Genomic DNA, 23273 nt, shown 5'->3' with positions numbered 1-23273 from the left:
GATATCCTTAGAATGCATGTCATGATGTTCTCACAAGGAGCCCTTTAGCTCCCCCCCCCCCCCCGCCCTTTTCCAGTAGATATAGATATCAATACAACAGCCTCTTATTACTACTTGGAGATAAGAGAACATATAGCGAAGATCAGGAGTGTTAAGTTATAGCTTATTAATTGTTACTGGAAAATTCACCTAACTGTATTAGTAGATAACTGCACTCCTTCATTTAAACACAACGTGGTGGGGGGGGGACCCTCTTTTTCTCATTTTCTTATGAAGAGAAAGTTAGCAGAAACTCTCACCAAGCGTTTTGATAACTACATATTACTAAGAATTTTACATTTATATACTTAACGCCAGATTTGTTAATACATTTGGCAGTTCGGAGATCATCTCGAAGGGATCCTCAGACACTCAGGTTATTAGAGGAGACCAAGCAAATGCCTTTCCTGCCATGTCTGTATGGCAAGGAAGTGAGGCATGTTTGTTTCCGACACAGACCTCACAATTATCCATCCCTTCGTCATCTTCGGCTTGGATTGTGACAGTGCTTTCTAGATGGAGTTATTCATAAAGGCAAATGTAAATTTAATCTAATATCTAATTTCATCTAATTAGTTAATTTAGCTTTCTATCTTTTTAACATTTTTTCCTCTTATGGAGCATTCTGTACCCATAGACTGTATTAACTTTCAAGTTTTTTACAAAAAATAATTGATTGTTTTTTGCTTGCAACTACAAGGCCACACTTTATTAGTCTCCTGCGCTTTCTAAGAGCCTATCTGTCTCCTTATGCTCCACCCTGATTGCTCCAGGCAGCGAGGACGCTCTTGCAAAGTCTCCAGATATGAAGGCTAATGGTGCTGAAGACAGGGATTTTTTTAGTGAGGGACAATCCACTATGTACTGCATGACTGCATTTCCTTTGAAAGACCGTTTACAGATAACCTAAGCAAAGTGCAAAGCCTATGTGTTTGTGGCATTATCTGATTAAAATATGACCTTGTAGATCATTGTTGCTACCACTGTTGTATAATTGCAACAAATATTGTACAAAGGTTGTCAAGTAAGGTATTTATGGAAAGGTTAGAAGTAGCTGAATATGATTATGCTATTTGCATGCATGTATTTAAAAATTTTGTATTTAAAAGTATGTATTTTTGTATTTAAAATTATGAGCATTGGCTTTATGCCTGGATTTCAAATGTTTGCTCCCTGGGTAACTCCCAGGAGGTAGTACAAGCCAACACATCTTGGAGGGACTATTCAAATTGAGTGGCCCATCAAAAGAACATTTAACTCGCAATGGAAGATACCCATCTACACTGAATGAACTTTCCTGGGAACGTGCTGTTTGAGGCATAGGTAATGACTTCTACTGTGTCCAAGTGGAATCATGCATGAACATGTGACTTGCCCATGTGACTCCAAACACTGTGTTGTCACCTGTGATTTTCCACTAGCTGTGCTGAGGGCTTTGTTTGAAACAGTGGGTTTCCCTCCACATGGCAGAAGCTATAAAAGGCCCTGCAAACACCTCCATTTTGCCTCTTTCCTGCCCAGACCTCTGGATTATGGACTATACTAATGGGAGCACTCTACCCAAGGGAGTGAGGTCCTTCCAATGATTTGGAAGCAAGCAGAGACTTGACTTAAACCAGCAGTTTATTCCATCACTGCTAGAAGCTTGAACCTAAAACTTTGCAATTATTATGTGTATTTGATTCCTTTAACCTTTCTTTCTTTTTATAAATAAACCTTTAGATTTTAGATACTAAAGAATTGACAACAGTGTGATTTTTGGGTAAGATCTGAATTATATATTGACCTGGGTGTGTGGCTGGTCCTTTGGGATCAGAAGAACCCTTTACTTGATTAAACTAGTTTTAAAGAACCACTCGTCTTTAAGTCTAGTATTTTGGTGGTGATACAAAGACTGGAATATCTAAGGAAACTGCTTTTATGATTTCTTGTTAGCCAGTGTGGTGAAACAGAAGTTTACTTTTGTTGCTGGTTTGGTATATCTCATGGGAGAATAACCACTAATTTGGGGTATATCCTCCCCATTTCTCAGCAGTTTGTCCTGAATTTGGTATTCTCAGTTGTGACCCACAAAGGCACAATTACAGTGTTTTTAATCTGGATTTTATTGTAAGAAGACATTTAAACTTGTTCAGATTATTCCAAGTTTGGAGCAATATTTTGAGATATTATTTGAGTTGTCCTTTTTACAATTCACATTGGTATGAAAATAAATACTTCTCAAGCTGACGGTTGGACCCCAGACACCGCCATAAGTAAAATATTATAAAGTAGAAGTCAAATAAATATAGATATACTAGTATATTCGTTTTCACCCACTGCATGTAAGTGCACATTAAAGTTTTGAAAAGTAATACAGAAAAATTAAAAGTGTATCCTTGACATTACAAGTCAATAATTGGAAAATTATTTATAACTGCATAGTGTAGTAAGTAAAACTTCATTAATTTAGAGAATGAACTGTTGCTCTACAGGAACTATTACAAACCAATAAAACACACCAAGAAATAAGCCTTTCCACATCAAAGAGAAAGTTGTGGTTTAAGAAACTCACCTGAAGGGAGACTTGATCGTCAGTATTGATATTTGAAACTTCTGCGACTAAAAGAGGACCTGATTTCTCAGAAGGATGCTGACCTGTGAGGGTATTTGAACAACTGCCATTAGGAAAGGCCAGTTGACTCTTTCTGGAGTCTGTGGTTAGAGAAACCTCATGTGAGTAGGAGTGAAGAAAAGCTCTGACTCCATCGATCCCCACAAACTGCGAGACGGGAACTCCACTGAAAGTCACACTCGAGGAGTCAAACAGCTGCGAGTTTCTCCACCGGCGGAGTCTCAGGGCCAGTAACACTAGGATAAAGGTAAAGAACAAGCAAGAAACGGAAGCCACAGCGATCACCAAATACAAGGTGAGGCTGGACTGGGGGTCTGCAGGAGCTGAGAGGCTGCTTAAATCGGAGAGGATTTCGGGGATGCTGTCAGCCACCACCATCGTGACAGTGGCCGTGGCAGAGAGAGGAGGCTGCCCGTTGTCCTTCACTAAAACCACCAGACTTTGCTTGAGCGCATCTTTGTCTACAAAGGAGCGCGCTGTCCTGATCTCGCCGCTGTGGAGTCCCACAGAGAAGAGCCCCGGCTCTGTAGCCTTCAGCAGCTGGTAAGAGAGCCAGGCGTTCTGCCCGGAGTCTGCATCCACCGCCACCACCTTAGTGACAAGGTAACCCGGCTCGGAGGAGCGAGGGGCCAACTCCACTCCCGTGGAGCCATCGGTGGGAAAGGAGGGGTGTAAGATGTGCGGGCTGTTGTCATTCTGATCCAGTATAAAGAGAGTGACGGAGACATTACTGCTGAGAGGTGGGGAACCCCCATCCTGAGCCTGCACTTGGAACCGAATCTCCCGGAACTGTTCGTAATCGAAGGAGCGCAGAGCGTAGAGAGCCCCAGTCTCGGAGTTAATGGAGATGGAGGAGGAGAGAGGAGTTCCTTGAATTTGACCTTCAGTAACAGAATACGTCACTCTGGCGTTCTCTTCCCAATCAGCATCGTTTGCCTTTAATGTGAAAATGGGAGCCCCTTTAGGATTATTCTCTGTGATGTAAGAGGTGTAGAGTGTCTGGCTGAAGACAGGCGGATTGTCGTTTTTGTCTAAAACCTTCAACAGGAAGAACGTGGTTGTGGAAAGAGCAGGAGTCCCTCCGTCTGTGGCTGTGATCGTTACATTGTAATCCGAGACCTGCTCCCTGTCGAGTGTTCTGTCTGTCACCAAACTGTAGTAATTGTCAAATAATTTCTGTAACCGACAGGGGAGGTTGCCTGGGATAGAGCATATGACCTCACCATTCTCTCTTGAATCTGCGTCTCGTACTTTTAAAAAGGCGATCACAGTTCCTTCTGGGGAGTCTTCGGGGATAGAACTGATGAGAGATGTGACTGTAATTTCCGGAGCGTTATCATTTACATCCATAAGAACTAACGAAACCCTTGTGCGAGCAGATAGTCCTCTCCCGTCGCGGGCTTGAACCTCTATTTCATATAATTCACTTTCTTCGAAGTCTAAGTGCCCTGTCACCGTCACTTTCCCGGTTTTAGAATCCAGCTGGAATATGTCTGAAGCTTTCTCTGATATTTTCCGGAAGGAGTATGTTACCTCGGCGTTCATTCCTTCATCCAGGTCAGTGGCGTTCACTGTAACCAAAAGGGTACCTATAGACACGTTTTCCAAAACATTCACCTTATAAACAGATTGTGTAAAAACTGGCGCATTGTCATTTGCATCCTCAACAATAATGCGGATTCTCGCAGTGCCGGACCTGACTGGGTCTCCTCCGTCAATGGCTGTGAGGACTAGATTGTAAACGGCTTGTTCTTCTCTGTCTAGAATTTTTTCTAGCACCAGTTCAGCGTATTTTGCACCATCAGCTCCCCTTTGCACGTCCAGAGAGAAATGCCTATTGCTGCTGAATTGGAAGCTCTGAATCGAATTACTGCCTATATCTGGGTCCTGTGCGTCTGGCAGAAGAAAGCGAGACCCAGTGCTTGTGGTCTCACTGATTTTTAGCTCTAATTCCTCTACTTGGAAGCTTGGCGCGTTATCATTAATGTCGGTGATTTCAATTTCAACTGTATAAAGTTTAACCTGCTCCTGAACAAAAATCTCCAATTGTAACAAACATTTTGAGATCCTCCCACATATTTCTTCTCTATCCACTTTTTCACTGATATATAAATAGCCGTTCTGCCAATTCAGAGCAAAATATTTTGTCCTACCTTCTGCAATAATTCGAACTCCACCGTCTGAGAGTTTTTTTGTATCGAGCCCCAGATCCTTTGCGATATTCCCCACGAAAAAGCCTTTCTGCATTTCCTCAGGAATCGAATAGTGAATCTGCCCAGCAACTGCCTCCCAAAGGAAAAGCAACGTAAAGCAACACAGCAACCCTCTACAATCCCGGAGCCTTTGTTTATCGGCCATTTCCTGCCCTAGTAATGGTATTACTCTGATTCCCCGTCACCGGTGTGAATACTGTGGTATTATATCCAGTCCTTTGTCTCCCCAGCAACTGAAGTTTGCATCGAGACTGTTTCATTCAGAGATTATTCCACTAACAAGTTTCTCTTTAGAATCTCTCTGACTGATCGTGAATCTGATCTCTGTGTTCTGAGCTGTGTAACAGCGATTATGGGCTGGCTGGATCTCTCATTGCATTTCGCTCTCTGATCGGTGAACAGCGACGCTCAGAGCCTCAACCAATAATTGCACCAGCTCAGATAAATGTCCCTGTTGTTTTCCCTGAGTTTATTTTGCGTAGGTGTTTTATTTTTTTAGGTGTGCTCCTCCCTCTATTTTTTTTTAATGAATACTCCACAAACACAAACAGAGTCATCGAATTAATTAAATTCGGGAACTTTTTCTTAAAATCCATTAATTATTCACTCGCAATACTTAAAACATCATCTTGAAATGGAAAATAATCGTTTCCCCTGATTTTGAGTTGCTGTAATGATCTGAAGAGTCGAGAAAAAAGATATTTGAAATAAAGTTATAAGAGAAATGTGGCTATTCATTGTCGACAAAGACTTTTTGCTTTTCCGTTTCCAAAGAATCATTATATTGTAGAAATGTTATTGCTACGTGCAGAGAAAAACTTTCCCCCCACTTTGCATTCAGCAAATATGAATATTTTAATCAACGTGTAAGTATAAAATGATGGGATTATTGGCTAATGTGAGAGTAAGAGAAAATCTCTCCTAAACGATAAAGAACAATATTTTCTAAAGTGCTGTATTTTCTAAAGTGCAGTTGACTCATCTGAAGTGACCAAAACTATCCACTGGCCAAATGAGACTTGGAAGGTGGTCTACAAAAGAAAACAAACATGTTCCCCTTGGCACTGTATGAAGAAGAGAGATGTAATATTTTGTTGTTGTTTTACATTAGGAACTCAGTTCCATCTTATACTGTAAGACTCAGGAGAGCTACTGTAAATAATGACATCACGAGAAGAAAGAAAGTGAAAGTCGACTAGTCAAGGGGGAAAGGATTTTTCAGTTAAACTGTATATATCTTTGCCTTTTTTGTTAGCAATGGCTAGTTAATATTTTGAATAAAGGAAAACTTTGATAAGAATTCCGCACCTTTTTCACCACTATCATCACCACAATAATAAAATAAATAAAAAATAATAATAATAAAGAAAATAATAATAAATATGTCCTATATCTTCCACTGATGCTCCGGCCAACAACAGGAAACCCTTTAAGTCATTCAGTATTCGTGGACAATCTTGTGCAGATCATCTTAAAATTTCTCTCTCTCTTTCCCTCTGATTCCAAAGTTCAGATTGCGGTTTAAAGTATCTTACTTTTCTTTAAACGTTTCCATCTTTTATTCTATTTTTCTTTACTTAAAAAACCTCAAGAAAAGTATATTTGCATTCTAGAATAAATGTGTTAGCATTCCTACTTCAGTCCTGACAATACTTACCTACACTGCAATACAGACTGTAATTATATTTTCACATACTATTGTTTCTACAGGACCTTTGCTTCATTTGGGGCCTGATTCAGTCGCTATTTATTTTAGATGGTTTTGGTCTAGGCCATCAATTCACAATAACTTCAGTGGAGTTACTACAGATTTATGAACAGTATTTTGCCTCAGACCTGTTCCTCATTTACTGTAGCCTCCCTTATTCACTGCCACATCAAGGCCTAGAAATATACCTACTTATTTGTGATCCTACTAATAAAAACTGTTTCATAAGGTTTATTAATAAGGAAGAGAGAGTAAATATTGGGCTGCAATCTTAATTTACTTAGGCAGTTATTTACTCTTCAGTGCTTACCTTAATGTTAACCTTAATGTTATCTGAACATTTTCAGTCATGTAAATATTGGAACATAGTTGTTAAAAAGTGTTAATGTTTACAATCAAACAGTACTGTGTATAAAAAAGCTATTACTTTAAAACCCTTATAAATTGACCAAATGGAACTAATGTTAATCAGAAGGATAAAAGTAATTTCACCTATCTAAAGACAATCTGCCTGCAGGCATTCAGCTTTCTAACCTTTTCCGTTCAGTGCTAGAGATGTCTGAAAGGGCATTGAGATTATTTTTTATAATAGAAATATTAGGGTTTGGGTTTTTTGCCGTCCTCGGCCTCAAAAGTGGCTCAAGTGTTTTTGCCCCAACTTTTTAGAAAGATTCAATCTCAGCTAGAAGGAAAGCCTTCCAGTTTTCAGCACAAAATTTGAAAGATTGAAAAGGCTGTGAGCCTCTGAAAACAAAGTCTTGTAAAGAGTCTACTTTAACTCGGGCTATCTCTAACATTCCCCTTATATGCAGTTAAAATGGGATTATAACTTTTATATTGCAGAAATTATATGAACCTCAGAAAATTGAACAGCAGCAAATTTTCTTTCCTAAATATAAAGTTTTATAATTCCACAATAAACGAGGCTAAAAGGTAATTAAAATTACAAACCAAAATACTTAAAAATCTAGAATTTTTTTAATTGTCCACGCAGCTTAACTTTGCCACTTGTGTTTGCCTGTCTTATCTATCTATCTATCTATCTATCTATCTATCTATCTATCTATCTATCTATCTATCTATCTGTCAATTCATTGTTTAATGGTATGATCATATATGAGTTACCCCATAGAGTAAATCCATTAAAACATAAGAATGGCCATACTGGGTCATACCAATGGTCTTCAAACAGTGGCAGGTGCCAAATGCTTCAGAGGGAATGAACAGAACAGGGCAATTTATCAAGTGATCCATTCCCTCTCATGTACTCCCAGCGTCTCGTAGTTTGAGGTTTGGGGACACCCAGAGCACAGGGTTGCATCCCTAACTAGCTTGGATAATAGCTATTGATGGACATATCCTCCATGAATTTATCTAATTCTTTGTTGAACCCAATTATACTTTTGGCCTTCACATCATGGCATAAATTTCCATGGGTTGACTGTGCGTTGTGTGAAGAAATACTTCTTTATGTTTGTTTTAAACCTGCTGTCTATTACTTTCATTGGGTGACTCATGGTTCATGTGCTATGGGAAGGGATAAATAACACATCCTTCTTCACTTTCTCCACACACATTATTATTATTGACTTGTTCTGTACTGTATTTTACTGACTTTTTCCAATGCTAATATATCTTTTTTTGAGATGAGGCCATCAGACCCGCACACAGTATTCAAGGTGTGGACATACTATGGATTTATATGGTTGTATTATGATTTTTTTGTCTGATTATCTATCCCTTTTCTAATGGTTCCTAACATTGTGTTAACTTTTTTGACTGCTGCTGCACATTCTGCAGATGTTTTCAGGGAACTATCCATCATGATTCCAAGATCTCTTCCTTGAGCAAATTTAGACCCCATCATTTTGTATGTATAATCTGGATTACCTCCTGAGGTCCCTTCCAACCCTGATATTCTATGATTCTATGATATCACACAACTACAAATGTCTTTCTGCTATCTATGATTCTATGATTATGTTTTTCCATTTACATTACTTTGTATTTATCAGCATTGAAGTTTATCTGCCATTTTGTTGCCCAGTCACCCAGTCTTGTGAGATCCCTCTGTAACTCTCCACAATCAGCCCTGGACTTAACTATCTTGAGTAATTTTATATTGTCTGCAAACATTGCTATCTTATTGTTTATCCCTTTTCCAGTTCATTTATGAATATGTTGAACAGCACTGGTCCCAGTACATATCCTTGGGGGATCCTTCTATTTAATTCTCTCCACTGTGAAAATTGATCACTTATTCCTATGCTTTGGTTCCTATCTTTTAACCAGTAACTGATCCAGGAGAGGACCTTCCCTCTTACCCCATGACTGCTGACTTTGCTTAAGAGTCTTTGGTGAGGGACCTTGACAAAGGCTTTCTGAAAGTCCAAGTACACTATATCCACTGGATCACAATTATCCATATGCTTTCTGACATCCTCAAGAATTCTAATAGATTGGTGAGATATGATTTTCCCTTACAAAAGCCATGTTGACTCTTCCCCAAGAGTCATGTTCATCTGTGTGTCTGATAATTCTGCTTTTTACTAGTGTATTAACCAATTTGTCTGGTACTGAAGTTAGGCTTACGAGCCTGCAATTGCCGGGATCACCTCTAGTACCTTTTAAAAAAATTGTTCTTACATTAGCTACCTTCCAGTCACCTGGCACACAGGCTAATTTAAGGGATAAGTTACATTCCACAGTTAGTAGTTCTGCAATTTCATATTGGAGTTCCTTCAGACTTCTTGAGTGAATATGGTCTGGTTTTGGTGACTTATTAACATTTAATTAATCAATTTGTTCCAAAACCTCCTGTACTGACACCTCAGTCTGGGACGGTTCCCCAGATGTATCACCTAAAAAGAAAAGTGTGGGACTCTCCCTCTCATTCTCTGCAATTAAGATTAATGCAAAGAATTAAATTAGCTTCTCCACAGTGGCCTTGTTTTATGGTCTTTTAGCACTGTGATCGTCCAATGGCCACACTGATTGTTTGGCAGCCTTCCTGCTTCTGACTGACTTAATTTTTTTGAATTTTTTTGCTATTAGTTGTGTCTTTTTCTAGTTGCTCTTTAAACTTTTTTTTTTGCCTGACTAATTATATTTTTACATTTGACTTGCCAGAATTTATGCTCCTTTCTATTTTCTCAGTAGGATTAGACTTCCAATTTTTAAAGGGTGCCTTTTTGTCGCTAACAGCTTCCTCTTCTCTGGTCTTTAACCATGGTGGTATTTTGTTGGTCCTCCGGTTGTTGTTTTTTTTTGAGGAGGGGGCCGGTATACATTTAGTTTGAGCCTCTATTACAGTGTTTATAAATATTTTCCATGCTTCTTCCAGACATTTCACCCTTCTGGCGGTTCCTTTTCATTTCTGTTTAACTAGCTTCCTCTTTTGAAGTTATATGCTAATGTTGTGCGTTTCTTTGTTATTTTCCCTCCTACAAGGATGTTAAATATAATTAAGTGATGGTTGCTATTACCAAGCGGTTCACCTCTGGGACCAGATTTTGCACTACACTTTTTAGACTAAATCAAGAATTGCCTTTCCCTTTGTGGGTTCCCGGACTATCTGCTCCAAGAATCAGTCACTGATGTTGTCTACAAATTTTATCTTTGCATCCCTTACTGAAGTGTCTTGTACCCAGAGGTTTTTGTGGCCTCTGTAATCTCCCATATAAATGGTAGTTTTAAAAATTGAGGGTAACATACTGAGTCCTACCTCGGGAAACTACGCGGACTTTGCAGAATCAGAGCTCCTTTATACCCAATCTCACATCCTTTGCGATATTCCCCAAGAAAGAGTCTTTCTGCATTTCCTCGGGAATGGAATAGAGAATCTGCCCAGAAACTACCTTCCGAATTGCAATAATTATAAATCAAAGAAGGGCGGGCACTTCTTTTGCTGTACCGGCGCTTCTGTGCTTCTTCCACTTCCATAACTCTTTAATTGTATTCCGATTACTGATAGTTAATACTTCTAATATACATTTTTTTTCTGAAGAACAGAACTGTTCCAAAAATAACCTTTAATCGGTAAATGACTGAGTTCTTTGGTGATGTTCCTCTGTGTATCCAGATTCGGTAAGTGTGAGTCTTATCTCTCTGTTTGGATGTGCTATGTAACAGAGAAGCGGAGCTGGCTGTATCTCTCAGTGCATTTCTCTTCCTGGCTGGTGAACAGGGGCTCTCAGGGTCTCTACCAATAATTGCACCAACCCAGATAAAACATTAACTAGCTAGTGAGAGACATGGGGTTTCCCCAGTGTAGATATGCCTGGGATATTCTTATGTTCTGCATTTTAAAAATAAGAACACCATAATCAATATACATAAACACACATGGAGATATGGAAATGAACAGTTCGTTAACATCCATAGTAAATTTATATATATCCCAATGGCTTGATTTCATTTTTATAATTGTAAGAGACATCCCAAGTAGGCTTAGTCTTGCGAGAGGCATTTCATCACGTGTGCTCATCTAATGAGCGAAGTATTCTGCATCAGCAGAGTTCACTAAAAGTGAAACCTTTGCAGCCGCTTTCTCTGAACCTTACCCAATGCTGAGATAACTAGGTTCATATTCTGTGGCCTGCGTGCCATGCTAAAATGGCTGGGTAGGGGTGAGGAAGGTGTTGATTTGAGAACTGACTGATTTCTGTTTCTTTATAAAATATTACCTTTTCTCTTTTCTCTCCCTTTCACCCAATAAACTTCTCCCCTCAGTGCCTTGCACTAGAAACTCTCACTGTTTCTACCCACACTGGTTCTTTGACTCGTTAGAGAACTGTATATATTGTGTACAGACTGTTCTCACAGGCAGGGTGACACCAATTGTGCACATATCTTCTTGAATGCCCAGGAGTGTTTTGACACCGCTCACTGATTGCAGGAGATCAAGTTGCCATTAAACATATCACTTCACATACTAGGTCAACAGCACCTTGACCGATCATCATGCACATTGGTTAGTGACACCTAATAAAATAGACTGTAGGTACCTCTGAGTTGTGTTTCGTGGCTTTACTGGAGTTGACTGACTGAGAAGATTGCCTTAGAAGCTGTAACCAGACACTCATTTTGATTTCTGAACCCCACAATAAGAAGGATTCATCCTGATTGGTGGGTTGGTGAAAGGGGGTGGAGAGAATTATGGCTCCCACGAAGACAATCCTCGTGAGAGATATACTGGAATCACTCCGGTCACTTAAATCGAGAAAGTAGTCAGCGCTGTGAAGATAACACGGAAAGATCTTCTGCTCTGCTCAGAATTGTGTGAATATGGTGTGTAAACCTCTCAGACAGTAGAAATTTTGTCCCACCAGAAATGCTTCCTGAGACCAAACAGGTACCTTAGACGCTTGTGATCTGGAAAGAGACAGATCACATTTCTACCTACAATATTCAGTCTGATTATACCCAACAGTTTCATGAATTACTATCAAAGGGGAAAACAAACCAACTTTGGTGAAATAAGAGATTCTTGTAGTCCTGCAACTTTTTTGATCTCTTCTACACAGGTTCTAATTCACACCGAGGGTTTCGCAAGGGAGAATGCCACTGGTGAAACCACGTCTGGATAAAAGTGCTTATAAATGTATGCATACACCAGCTGGGATGCAGTTCATTCCGGCAAATGAGAATGGCTTTGGTAACTTAATGGATCAATCCATTCAAATGATGGGAAAGCAGCAGTCCTCTGACAGAGAGAAGGAGAAAACCCCTGCGCCAGAGTCCTCACAGAATGGCCATGGATACCTCTGCACCCCTACGAACAATAAAATTGATGTGACACCTAATGAGTATTTATCCAGGCGGTAAATACATTGGGAACACAGAAAGTGGAGCGTGGGGGAAAATCTACCAATTGAAAACTAATAAAATTAAGAGGAAAAGATGTGCCACTATTTGAATCCCTTGAAAAGTCTTATCCAATGTGAGCTAGTAACACTGGGAGTGTACACGTTAGGGCGACCTACAAGACACGGTATCAAGTTTCGAGAGGATCCCTTTGCTCTTTTTGCTAACCCTACTACTCATATGCAGCCACAAACAGAAATAACAATCCCATGAGAAACAAATTCACAACGTCTTTCCCATTACTTTGAATTATTTCTCTTACCCATATTTACATAACTTTGTGCCTCTTTGTACCATAAAGACCTCTACAGTAGATGAATGTAAAGGATGATGAGAAAAAAGCTGATAAAGTAAAACAAAATTTCTTAACTAGTATTTTCAACAGGAATTTAAAATTCATATAAACAAAATATATGATACACCTCATAGTAAAACTGAATTATAAAAAGCTAATTATTCCACAGCGTACACTACCCTACTTCCTCCCTAAATCGTTCTTACAAATAGAAAAGTGTTTTGTTTTTTAAAATTAACCAGATTATACGGTGGCAAAAATTTTTAACACATCAGTGCACAAACTCACCGGAGGAATGTTGTCCTTCTCAGACGTTGGATCATTATTTTTCTTAAATATCATCACAGAGTTCTCAACAGAAAGGGTGGTGTCTCCCACACTTCTCTGACGACTGAGATTTAGAAAGTTAGAGTAATTTCTTCCGGAATCTGCGGCTAAACACAGATTATAGCTATATGGTAAAGTCCCATCGCAGTAGTTTGGTGGGAATCCAGGACTCGCCTTGGAATAATGATCACAACCGAAACATTGCAAAACTGGGAGATTCTTTGATCTTCGCAATTTCATCACAATAGCCAGTGTAACTGTTAGAAGGAACAAAAACGAGATGAAGGCTAAAGCCAACACCAAGTAGAACTGTAAATCAGACTGAGATGCCGAGTCACCCGATTGGTCGCTCATTTCCGGAAGAGCCTCTTGGAAGTTCTCGGCAAACACCAGGTTGAGAGTCACTGTGGCGGACAGAGGCGGCTGCCCGTTGTCCTTCACCAGGGTGACCAGCCTGTGCTTCACAGCATCTCTGTCCGCAAAGGCGCGGGCTGTCCGGATCTCCCCGCTCTGCAGCCCCATGCTGAAGAGCGACGGGTCCGTGGCCTGGAGCAGGTGGTAGGAGAGCCAGGCATTGTGTCCCGAGTCAGCATCCACCGCCACCACCTTTGTCACCAGATAACCTGCCTCGGCCGAGCGAGGGACCATCTCGAACAAGGCGGAGCCATCGGCTCCGAGCGAAGGGTACAGGATGCGAGGGGCGTTATCATTCTGATCCACAATAAACACCCTGACGGTGACATTGCTGCTGAGAGGTGGGGACCCGCCGTCTTGGGCCTTCACCTGCACTTCAAACTCCCGGAATTGCTCGTAGTCGAAGGAGCGCTGCGCATAGATCGCTCCGGTCTGGGAGTTAACGGAGATGTAGGAGGAGAGAGGCACCTCTTCGAGGTTGCTGCTCAGGATGGAGTAAGTGACTCGGCCGTTCAGGTCCAGATCCTGGTCTGAGGCTTTTACACTGAAAATAGAGGCCCCCGAGGGATTGTTCTCTGGCACATAGGCGGTATAGGAAGGTTTCTCAAATACAGGAGTGTTGTCATTGATATCCGAGATTTGTAAGAGGATGGTTTTCTGGGTGGAGAGGGGGGGAGAGCCTTTGTCTGTGGCGGTGATTGTGATATTGTACTCCGCGGTCCTTTCCCTGTCCAGGGTGCTGTCTGTGAGGAGTTTGTAGTAATTTTTAGAAGACGAGATTATTTTAAAAGGAGATTCCTCTTTAATGCGACAGTTGATCTTGCCATTTTCTCCAGCATCCTTATCGTATGCATTCATCAGAGCTATCACTGTCCCAGGCAGAGAATCTTCGGGAATGGGACTGGTCATAGAAGTAAGTGTCAGCTGGGGGGAATTGTCATTTTCATCTGTAATATCGACTTCAATTTTGCTATGACCAACCAGTCCTCCTCCATCTTTGGCTTCCACACTAAGTACATAACTATTTGCCTCTTCATAATCAATAACACCTCGGGTTGTAATGCTTCCGTTTCCGGGATCCAGTGAGAATAATTTACGAACACTGTCTGGTATGTTGCTGAAAGAATATGTGATTTGTGCATTGAAACCCTCATCCATATCAGTGGCTTTCACTTGAAGCACTAACGAGCCCTTTGGTAGATTTTCCCGCAGTCCGATTTTGTACACTTTTTCAGTGAATGTGGGAGGATTGTCATTGGCGTCAGTAACATTAATCCTAATCTGAACCGTCCCAGTTCTCACTGGATCTCCCCCATCCACAGCTGTCAAGATCAAGAGGTGGGAACTTTGCTTTTCACGATCTAAAAGTTTTTCCAATTCTAACTCGGGGTATTTATTCCCGTCCTTGTTCTCTTTCACTGCCAAGATGAAATACTGGTTGGAACTGAGCTCGTAACTCTGTAGCGAATTACTCCCAACATCCGAATCCAGAGCATTTCCTAGGGGGAATGTTGCTCCTGCCAAGGTGGACTCACTTATTTCTAAATCAACAGAATTTTTTCCGAAGCCGGGTGCATTATCATTTATATCCTTGATTGCTACATTCACATGAAAAATATTTAATGGGTTTTCAACCACGGCTTCTAAATTTAGGACACAAAGCAATGTTTTCCCACACATTTCCTCTCGGTCTATTCTGTCGTTTACATATAAATTACCATTTTCTGTACTGACTCTAAAATACTGTTTTTTTGCCGTAGAGACAACTCGCAATTTCCTGTGTTGCAGTTCTTTGGCATTTAGCCCCAGATCTTTAGCAAGATTCCCCACAAGAGACCCCTTTCCCATTTCTTCAGGAATTGAATAATAGACCTGCTCTGAGACCGCACCGCAGAACAAAAAGAATAACAAGGGGAACAGTACTTGCCATCTGAATCTGTAGGGTTTCTCTCTGCACAGTAATTCCATCCTGATCAGCGCTGCTCTGCTGAATTTCTAATCGGATGTATTCTGAAGGGAATCCAATATTGTATTTTGTATATTTTCGTGAGAACCAAAATTCCGCATTAATGAGGAGTACTGAAAATCAAATTATCTTTCTGTTTTCATATCAATTTCCAGAGGGATGATTTCTCCGTTAAGCAATACTGTCTGAAATTTCTGCCGGCTGTATCTCTTCTCCGATCTGAGCTCTGTGACTGAGAAATCACACTGCAGGAAGCTCCAAATGATCTTCAGCAGCAGCTCTGTCATGGCATTGGCCAACAGCGGCACTCTGAGTCTCTGCCGTAGAATTGCAGCTAGACTGATCTAATCAAAAAGTTCTTGAAGATCATGGATTGTACAGAAGAAAAATGTCTTTCTCCGTGTACATTTAAAATGTAAAATATTTTAAAACTTTAGTCAAATGAATCTTTCCATTCTGTGGTAAAATAATGTCTTACTCAGAAGCCATACAAATGTTGTAAAGAGGTGGCTTAAAAGTGTACTTCACGTCTTTAATTTGAGGTTTATCTATGTTTCTGTGTCCCTTATAGTATATCTATTTATGTATTCTAGAATTCTGTGGAAAAGTGTTAAGGTAAAGTAATGGGAGAGAAAAAGAGAGAGAGATTTCTATCAGATCAGACCATAGCCCCTATCTATTCTCCATTTCTCCGTTCTACCGGATCCTAGGTGTGACAGAGCTTCTTTTATTAACATCAGTATAATGAGGCACAGGGGGAAAGTGTAATCTGTCCTATTACGGTACCACTTTTTTGTAAATCCTTTCCCATGAGTAAGATTGAAACCAATCGCAATTTACTAACAGAAAGTAAAAGTTGTCGTAGTCCTGTTGGTACCAGGATACTAGGGAGACAAGGTGTCAACGTTCCTTCCCCACTCTGAACTCTAGGGTACAGATGTAGGGACCTGCATGAAAGACCCCCTAAGCTTATTCTTACCAGCTTAGGTTAAAAACTTCCTCAACGTACAAACTTTGCCTTGTCCTTGAACCCTATGCTGCCACCACCAAGCGTTTTAAACAAAGAACAGGGAAAGATCCCACTTGGAGACATCTTCTCCCAAAATATCCCCCCAAGCCTTACACCCCCTTTTCTGGGGAAGGCTTGATAAGAATCCTCACCAATTTGTACAGGTGAACACAGACCCAAACCCTTGGATCTTAAGAACAATGAAAAATCAATCAGGTTCTTAAAAGAAGAATTTTAATTAAAGAAAAGGTAAAAGAATCACCTCTGTAAAATCAGGATGGTAAATACCTTACAGGGTGATCAGATTCAAAACATAGAGAATCCCTCTAGGCAAAACCTTAAGTTACAAAAGACACAAAAACAGGAATATACATTCCATCCAGCACATCTTATTTTACCAGCCATTAAACAAAAGGAAATCTAACGCATTTTCTAGCTAGATTACTTATAGATTACTTACTAACTTTACAGGAGTTGTAAGGCTGCATTCCTGATCTGTTCCTGGCAAAAGCATCACACAGACAGACCAAACCCTTTGCCCCCCCCCCATCCAGATTGAAATAATCTTGTCCCCTCAGTGGCCATTTTGGGTCAGGTGCAAGCAGGGTTACCTTAGCTTCTTAACCCTTTACAGGTGAAAGGATTTTGCCCCTGGCCAGGAAAGGGTTTATAGCACTGTACACAGAAAGGTGGTTACCCTTCCCTTTATATTTATGACACAAGGTGAGTGAGGTAATATCTTTTATTGAACCAACTTCTGTTGTAAGACAGGCAAACCATTAGAGCTTACACAGAGCTCTTCTTTGGTCTAATAAACTATATTACCTCACCTACTTTGTTTCTTTAACAGAAGGAAAGGCATAATCCTAAATGTGCCCAAGCAAAGAAAAATATAATGCAATCTTTAATGTATAAATCAAAATAGGATATCATTTCTGATCCAAAGTAGAGACTGCAAAGATTTACACCAAGCCAATTCACATCCTTTTTAGTTCCTAGGCACAATTTCAAATATTTTCTTAAAATTCAGGGATAATTCACAACAATTTCAAAGTTTCAGCATTAAACAGTAGGAAAATCACATTCATCCTAAAACTGCCAATAGTCTTGCAGACCTGTGGCTAAAAGGTTGTCTCCACTTGGGACTCTGTCCTCCAAAATCTCTTGGCAAATTTTTGTCTTTCCACTCATTACTTCTATCCTATGTCTGTGTTTGCAAAGTGTAAGGAGAACCATCATTATTATCCAATGTATCCGGTAGTAAAAATAGTGGTGGTAGTAAGAGTGACATGCATTTTACAGAGCAAAATAAAAGATAGTCGGTTCCATGGAGTTCTAACAATTTAAGCATAGACACTGAGCATTGGCACACCTAACTTTTAGGCACCTAGAAAATCAGTGGGATTCAGGAAGTCTGAGTTTGATGCCTAACTCCCTCTACCAATGAATGGTGAGAGATAGGCACCTCAGAATGGGATTCACAAAAGCCAGCATGCAGGTGGCTCCTAGCCTAAAATAGCCAATGGGAAATGCCAAGAGGAGGAGATAGGCCTTAATATCCCTGTTTCCTCCCTCTGCTTGGGATTCTTAGCTGTGAACCCTCTGGAGTTAGGGGCCTTTACCACAGCAAGAACCTGTGTGAAGGGAAGGAAGAGAGACGAGGAGAAGAACCTGAACATCTCTCATAACTTCTATCCCAGTGATTAGGGTAGTCAGCTGGGATACCAGAGATGCCCACGTCAAGTCCAGTGGAGGGGGATAGAAGGGATTTGAATTGAGATCTACTACCTTTCAGGTAAGTGCCCTAGCCATTGAGCATAGGACATTTAGATGTGGGTCTCCTCAGTCTCTCCTGGTGAAACTGTGGCACTGTGGGTAAATAATTTTAAAAAGTCATTGGAACAAGGGACTAGCTCCTGGGTCTTCCACTTCACAGATGAGTGCTTTAACCACCAGGCTACAGAGCCTTTTGCATGTTTGCTCTGGCCCAGCAATTCTTTTATTATTTAATCCACAGTGGAACAGCTCCAACAAGGAGACTGAGGGAGCTCCATATCAGAATGTCCTACAGCCAGTGGCTAAGGCACTCAGCACAGAGGTAGCACATCCTAACACAAATCTTTTCTCCCTATCAGCCAGAGGGGGGACTTGAACCAGGATCTCCCCCATCCTAGGTGAGTACTTCAACTACTGGGCTTAAGGCATTCAGGGTAGTCCTCCCCCCATGTGTGTAAGCTTTTATGTGAGAGCCTGGTCTGGTAGGTGCTCTCCGAGCCTCCCTGCCGAACTGCGCCCTGCAGGCAAGTTTAAGCAGAAGAATGCCTATCTTTCCCATTGCTCTGAGGCTCAGGCGTCCAGACATCTCTTGTGGGGCTGAAGTGTGCATAGTTAGAAGCCGAAGTACAGGCACCTGGGGAGATTTTACTGAAAACATTTAGATGCCCAACAATTTTAAGCACCTACAAGGTTCGGGGGCAGTTGAGTGGGGGCTTTGTGAATCCCAGTGTAGCCTGATTCTGGGATTTAGGCAACTAGAGTGGAAGTTAGGTGCCTAAATCATTTTGTGAATCTAGACCCTAGTCCGTAAGACTCTCAAGCCAAATTCAGCACCATACCTAAGGGTGAATACTTGAAGCATCTGAACATACTGAACAGTAGGCACATGTTTGCATATCTTTCTGAGTCACCTCACAGCCTTACATCAGAGCCCATCTCCTCATCTATGACCCAAAGGATAATTAGGGAGAAGTTTCCAGAAGTTAGGGGCAAAGCAATTTCTGTGCTAGGTAAGAAACTATGGAAGACACTACAAAGGAGAGATCAGAAACACTCTTAGTTTTACTTTTCTATTCCAGAAATCAGGAAAGCACCTGTTAATTTTATATTGATGGGTATTTAAGAAAGTGTTCAAAGTTAATCAGGTGACTAAATTCTCTCCCGAAATGGGGGCCCTAGATTATGGTGTAAATCAAAGATTTTTGCAAATGCATACCTACAATAACAGGAAAATGATGATGAGGAAGGAAAGAAATGTATACAATAGGATGTCAAGAGCAGACTCATTCTAAGGAAATTAATTAATACATTAACTAATTAATTGATTGTTTTTTCTTACGGATTAGAAAGAGAGAGATTGAGAAAGATTGTTCAATGAAAAAATGATTCAATGATTTATGTCCGATTACATTTTTAAATCTAAAAATTAATGCTTGACACAACTTCCTAGAACGCCAGCCGGTATTCTGGGAAGTACAACGCACAGAATCACAGTTGAGATTTAGGCACACAAACATGTAGGTTTTTTTTAGGTACATTGAAAAGCTAAAATTTCAACGGAAATCAACATTAAAAACAAAACCATGAAACCTACCTGGCTGATGAATTGACCTTCTTTATTAATATTTGAATCTTCTGCAATTAAAAGAGGCCCTGGTTCTCAGAAGGATGCTGATCTATCAGAGTATTTGAACAACTTTCACTAGGGAAATTTCCACTGACTTTTTCTGGAGTCCGTGGTTAGAGAAACCTCATGTGAATAGGAATGAAGAAAAGCTCTGACTCCATCGATCCCCACAAACTGCGAGACGGGAACTCCACTGAAAGTCACACTCGAGGACTCAAACAGCTGCGAGTTTCTCCACCTGCGGAGCCTCAGGGCCAGTAACACTAGGATAAAGGTAAAGAACAAGCAAGAAACGGAAGCCACAGCGATCACCAAATACACGGTGAGGCTGGACTGGGGGTCTGCAGGAGCTGAGAGGCTGCTTAAAATCGGAGAGGATTTCGGGGATGCTGTCAGCCACACCACCACCGTGACAGTGGCCGTGGCAGAGAGAGGGGGCTGCCCGTTGTCCTTCACTAAAACCACCAGACTTTGCTTGAGCGCATCTTTGTCTACAAAGGAGCGCGCTGTCCTGATCTCGCCGCTGTGGAGTCCCACAGAGAAGAGCCCCGGCTCTGTAGCCTTCAGCAGCTGGTAGGAGAGCCAGGCGTTCTGCCCGGAGTCTGCATCCACCGCCACCACCTTAGTGACAAGGTAACCCGCTCGAAGAGCGAGGGGCCAACTCCACTCCCGTGGAGCCATCGGTGGGAAAGGGAGGGGTGTAAGATGTGCGGGCTGTTGTCATTCTGATCCAGTATAAAGAGAGTGACGGAGACATTACTGCTGAGAGGTGGGGAACCCCCATCCTGAGCCTGCACTTGAACCGAATCTCCCGGAACTGTTCGTAATCGAAGGAGCGCAGAGCGTAGAGAGCCCCAGTCTCGGAGTTATGGAGATGGAGGAGGGAGAGAGGAGTTCCTTGAATTTGACCTTCAGTAACAGAATACGTCACTCTGGCGTTCTCTTCCCAATCAGCATCGTTTGCCTTTAATGTGAAAATGGGAGCCCCTTTAGGATTATTCTCTGTGATGTAAGAGGTGTAGAGTGTCTGGCTGAAGACAGGCGGATTGTCGTTTTTGTCTAATATCTTCAGTAAGAGGAAGGTGGTTGTAGCGATGGGAGGAGTGCCTCGATCGGTGGCTGTGATAGTTATATTGTAATCAGAGATCTGCTCCCTGTCCGGGGCTCTGGTAGTCTCCAAACTGTAATAATTATCAAATGACTTCTGTAATCGAAATGGGAGATTATCTGGGATAGAGCACGTGATCTCACCATTGACGCCGGAATCTCTGTCTTGTACATTTATAAGGGCAATTACAGTTTCAGGAAGAGAGTCTTCAATTATTTCTTTGCGAAGAGATGTTACAGTAATCTGCGGGGCATTATCATTTGCATCAATGACCCTTAACAAGATTTGGCTCGAGACGATAATCCACTCCCGTCCTGAGCTTGCACTTCCATTTCATGTATTTCAGAGTCCTCGAAGTCCAGATTCCTACAACTGATATTTCTCCAGTCCCAGAATTCAACTGGAATATATGGGCAGCTTTGTCTTCTATTTTTCTAAATGAGTATATTACCTCTGAATTAATTCCTTCATCTTGGTCAGTGGCGTTTACTGTAAGCACCAGGAAACCTACAGGACATTTTCCATAATAGCCACTTATAGACAGAACTGGCTGAAAAACTGGCGCATTGTCATTTACATCCATAACAACAACTCTGATTTTCACAGGTGCCAGATTTGACTGGATCTCCGCCGTCTGCAGCTGTAAGGATTAACTGAATGAATTTTCTCTTCTTCCCTGTCCAATAATTTTTCAGAACCAGCTCTGCGTATTTGCCACCATCAATTCCCGTTGGCACATCCAGAGAGAAGTGTTTATTTTTACTAATTTGGTAGCTTTGGAGGGAATTGAGTCCCTTATCTGGATCCCGAGCCTCCGGCAAAAGAAATGCTCTCCCCTTTCCCGTGGTTTCAGTTATTTTTAACTCCAGTTCCTCCACTGGGAAACTCGGCGCATGATCATTAATATCCGTTATTTCGACTTCAACAGCAAAAGCTTCACTTTATCCTGAACAAGAATCTCAAAATTTAATAAACACTTCTCTATCCGGCCACAGATCTGTTCTCTGTCTATTCTTTCGCTAATATATAAATGTCCATTGTTCAAACTGAGAGCAAAATATTGCTTCATACCTCTGGAAATTATCTGACCTCCGCGGTCTGAGAGCTCCTTTACATCCAGTCCGAATCCTTTGCTGTATCCCCCACGAAAGAGCCTTTCTGCATTTCTTCAGGAATTGAATAACGAATCTGTCCAGAAATTGTACCCCAGACTGTCACAATTATGATAAAAGCGGGACTCGTATTTTGCAATCCCAGCTCCTTTCTTTATCCGCCATTTCCAAATCACCGGATATTTTCCGATCCTATTGATTATATATGTTTCCCCAGATATATTGGGACGGTTCGGAAGCTACAAGCACAAAGTCCAAATCAGTCCAAATCAGCAAAGAACTAGAAGCACTCACCTTTCTTCCTCTTTTCCAGCCAAACGCAAATCAGGGTGGATCTGATCTATGTGCTGTGCTTTGTAACAGCGGGGCTGGGACTGGCTGGATCTCTCATTGCAGTTCTCTGTCTTATTGGGTGAACAGCGGCGCTCAGAGTCTCAATCATACTGCACCAACTCAGATGCTACATTAACTTAATCTTTAATCTCACTGTGTGTCCTAATTTGCACTACAGTTTTAAAGGTATCATACTCGGGAGCTCCAAGTGACAGACTTGAGAGGTTCCAAAAAGTGAACAGTGAAAAATTAAAAGCTTCAGCTCAGGGGGCTAGACTAGATGACCCCTTTCAGCCCTACACTTTTATGATTCTATGATTGTTTGAAAAGCAGAAGATGGAAAACGTGCACTCCGCAGAGATAATTCTTTTTATTTTCCCGATTCAAGAATTAACTCAAAAGTCTCCATTTGAAAAAAAAAAGTGTGTGTGTGTGTGTGTGTGTGTGTGTGTGTGTTTTCATTCTGATTTAATTTAAGGCAGCTTTATACTCATGTTACTCCATTGACTGCTGGTGTAGTAAATGAGATCAGACATAGGCTCAGAATTTCTGCTGCCCTCTTTCTATGTGGCAATGAACTATCATAATGCTTTATTAAACTATAACATTGTGTTTCTTCTACAGTACTGATGAAAACCAATCAACCAACAATCTGAGGAAAATAATTTGGTGGGAGATTGTGGAAAGGGAGTAACACTCTTACTTTCCCTTAAAGGGGAATATTGTTTTGTGAGCGAAGTATATATACAATTATATTATAAAAATATTATTTCGAAGTTTAATCATATTAAGTTATATTAAATACATTTTAGCTGTTTGCAAATGTAGACTTATGCCTTTCATCTCCACAGAGCATTGGAGACACAA

General features: G+C 41.0%; 1 protein-coding gene and 1 pseudogene across 9 annotated transcripts in view; both read right to left on the bottom strand.

Moving 5' to 3' along the window:
* The window catches only part of LOC102936717, a 274924-nt pseudogene extending 252697 nt beyond the window's left edge, over positions 1 to 22227 (bottom strand).
* LOC102931528 (protocadherin gamma-C5) overlaps positions 1 to 23273 on the bottom strand; it is a 361684-nt gene that overhangs the window by 265055 nt on the left and 73356 nt on the right. The window contains exon 1 of one of the 9 annotated variants that reach the window (XM_037907139.2): positions 13023 to 15678. The exons of 7 other annotated variants lie outside the window; for them this stretch is intronic. In XM_037907139.2, coding sequence (XP_037763067.1) covers positions 13023 to 15443 — 2421 coding nt within the window. In that variant the 5' untranslated portion in view covers positions 15444 to 15678. Of the gene's footprint in view, positions 1 to 2749; positions 4351 to 13022; positions 15679 to 23273 lie in introns of those variants that run through there. One more of the 9 variants, XM_043552929.1, reaches the window with a different exon arrangement.

This window comes from Chelonia mydas, chromosome 8, assembly GCF_015237465.2.
Source record: "Chelonia mydas isolate rCheMyd1 chromosome 8, rCheMyd1.pri.v2, whole genome shotgun sequence".
Lineage (NCBI taxonomy): Eukaryota > Metazoa > Chordata > Testudines > Cheloniidae > Chelonia > Chelonia mydas.
The sequence above is the reverse complement of the archived record's forward strand: the minus strand, read 5'-3'. Positions and strand labels throughout refer to the sequence as shown.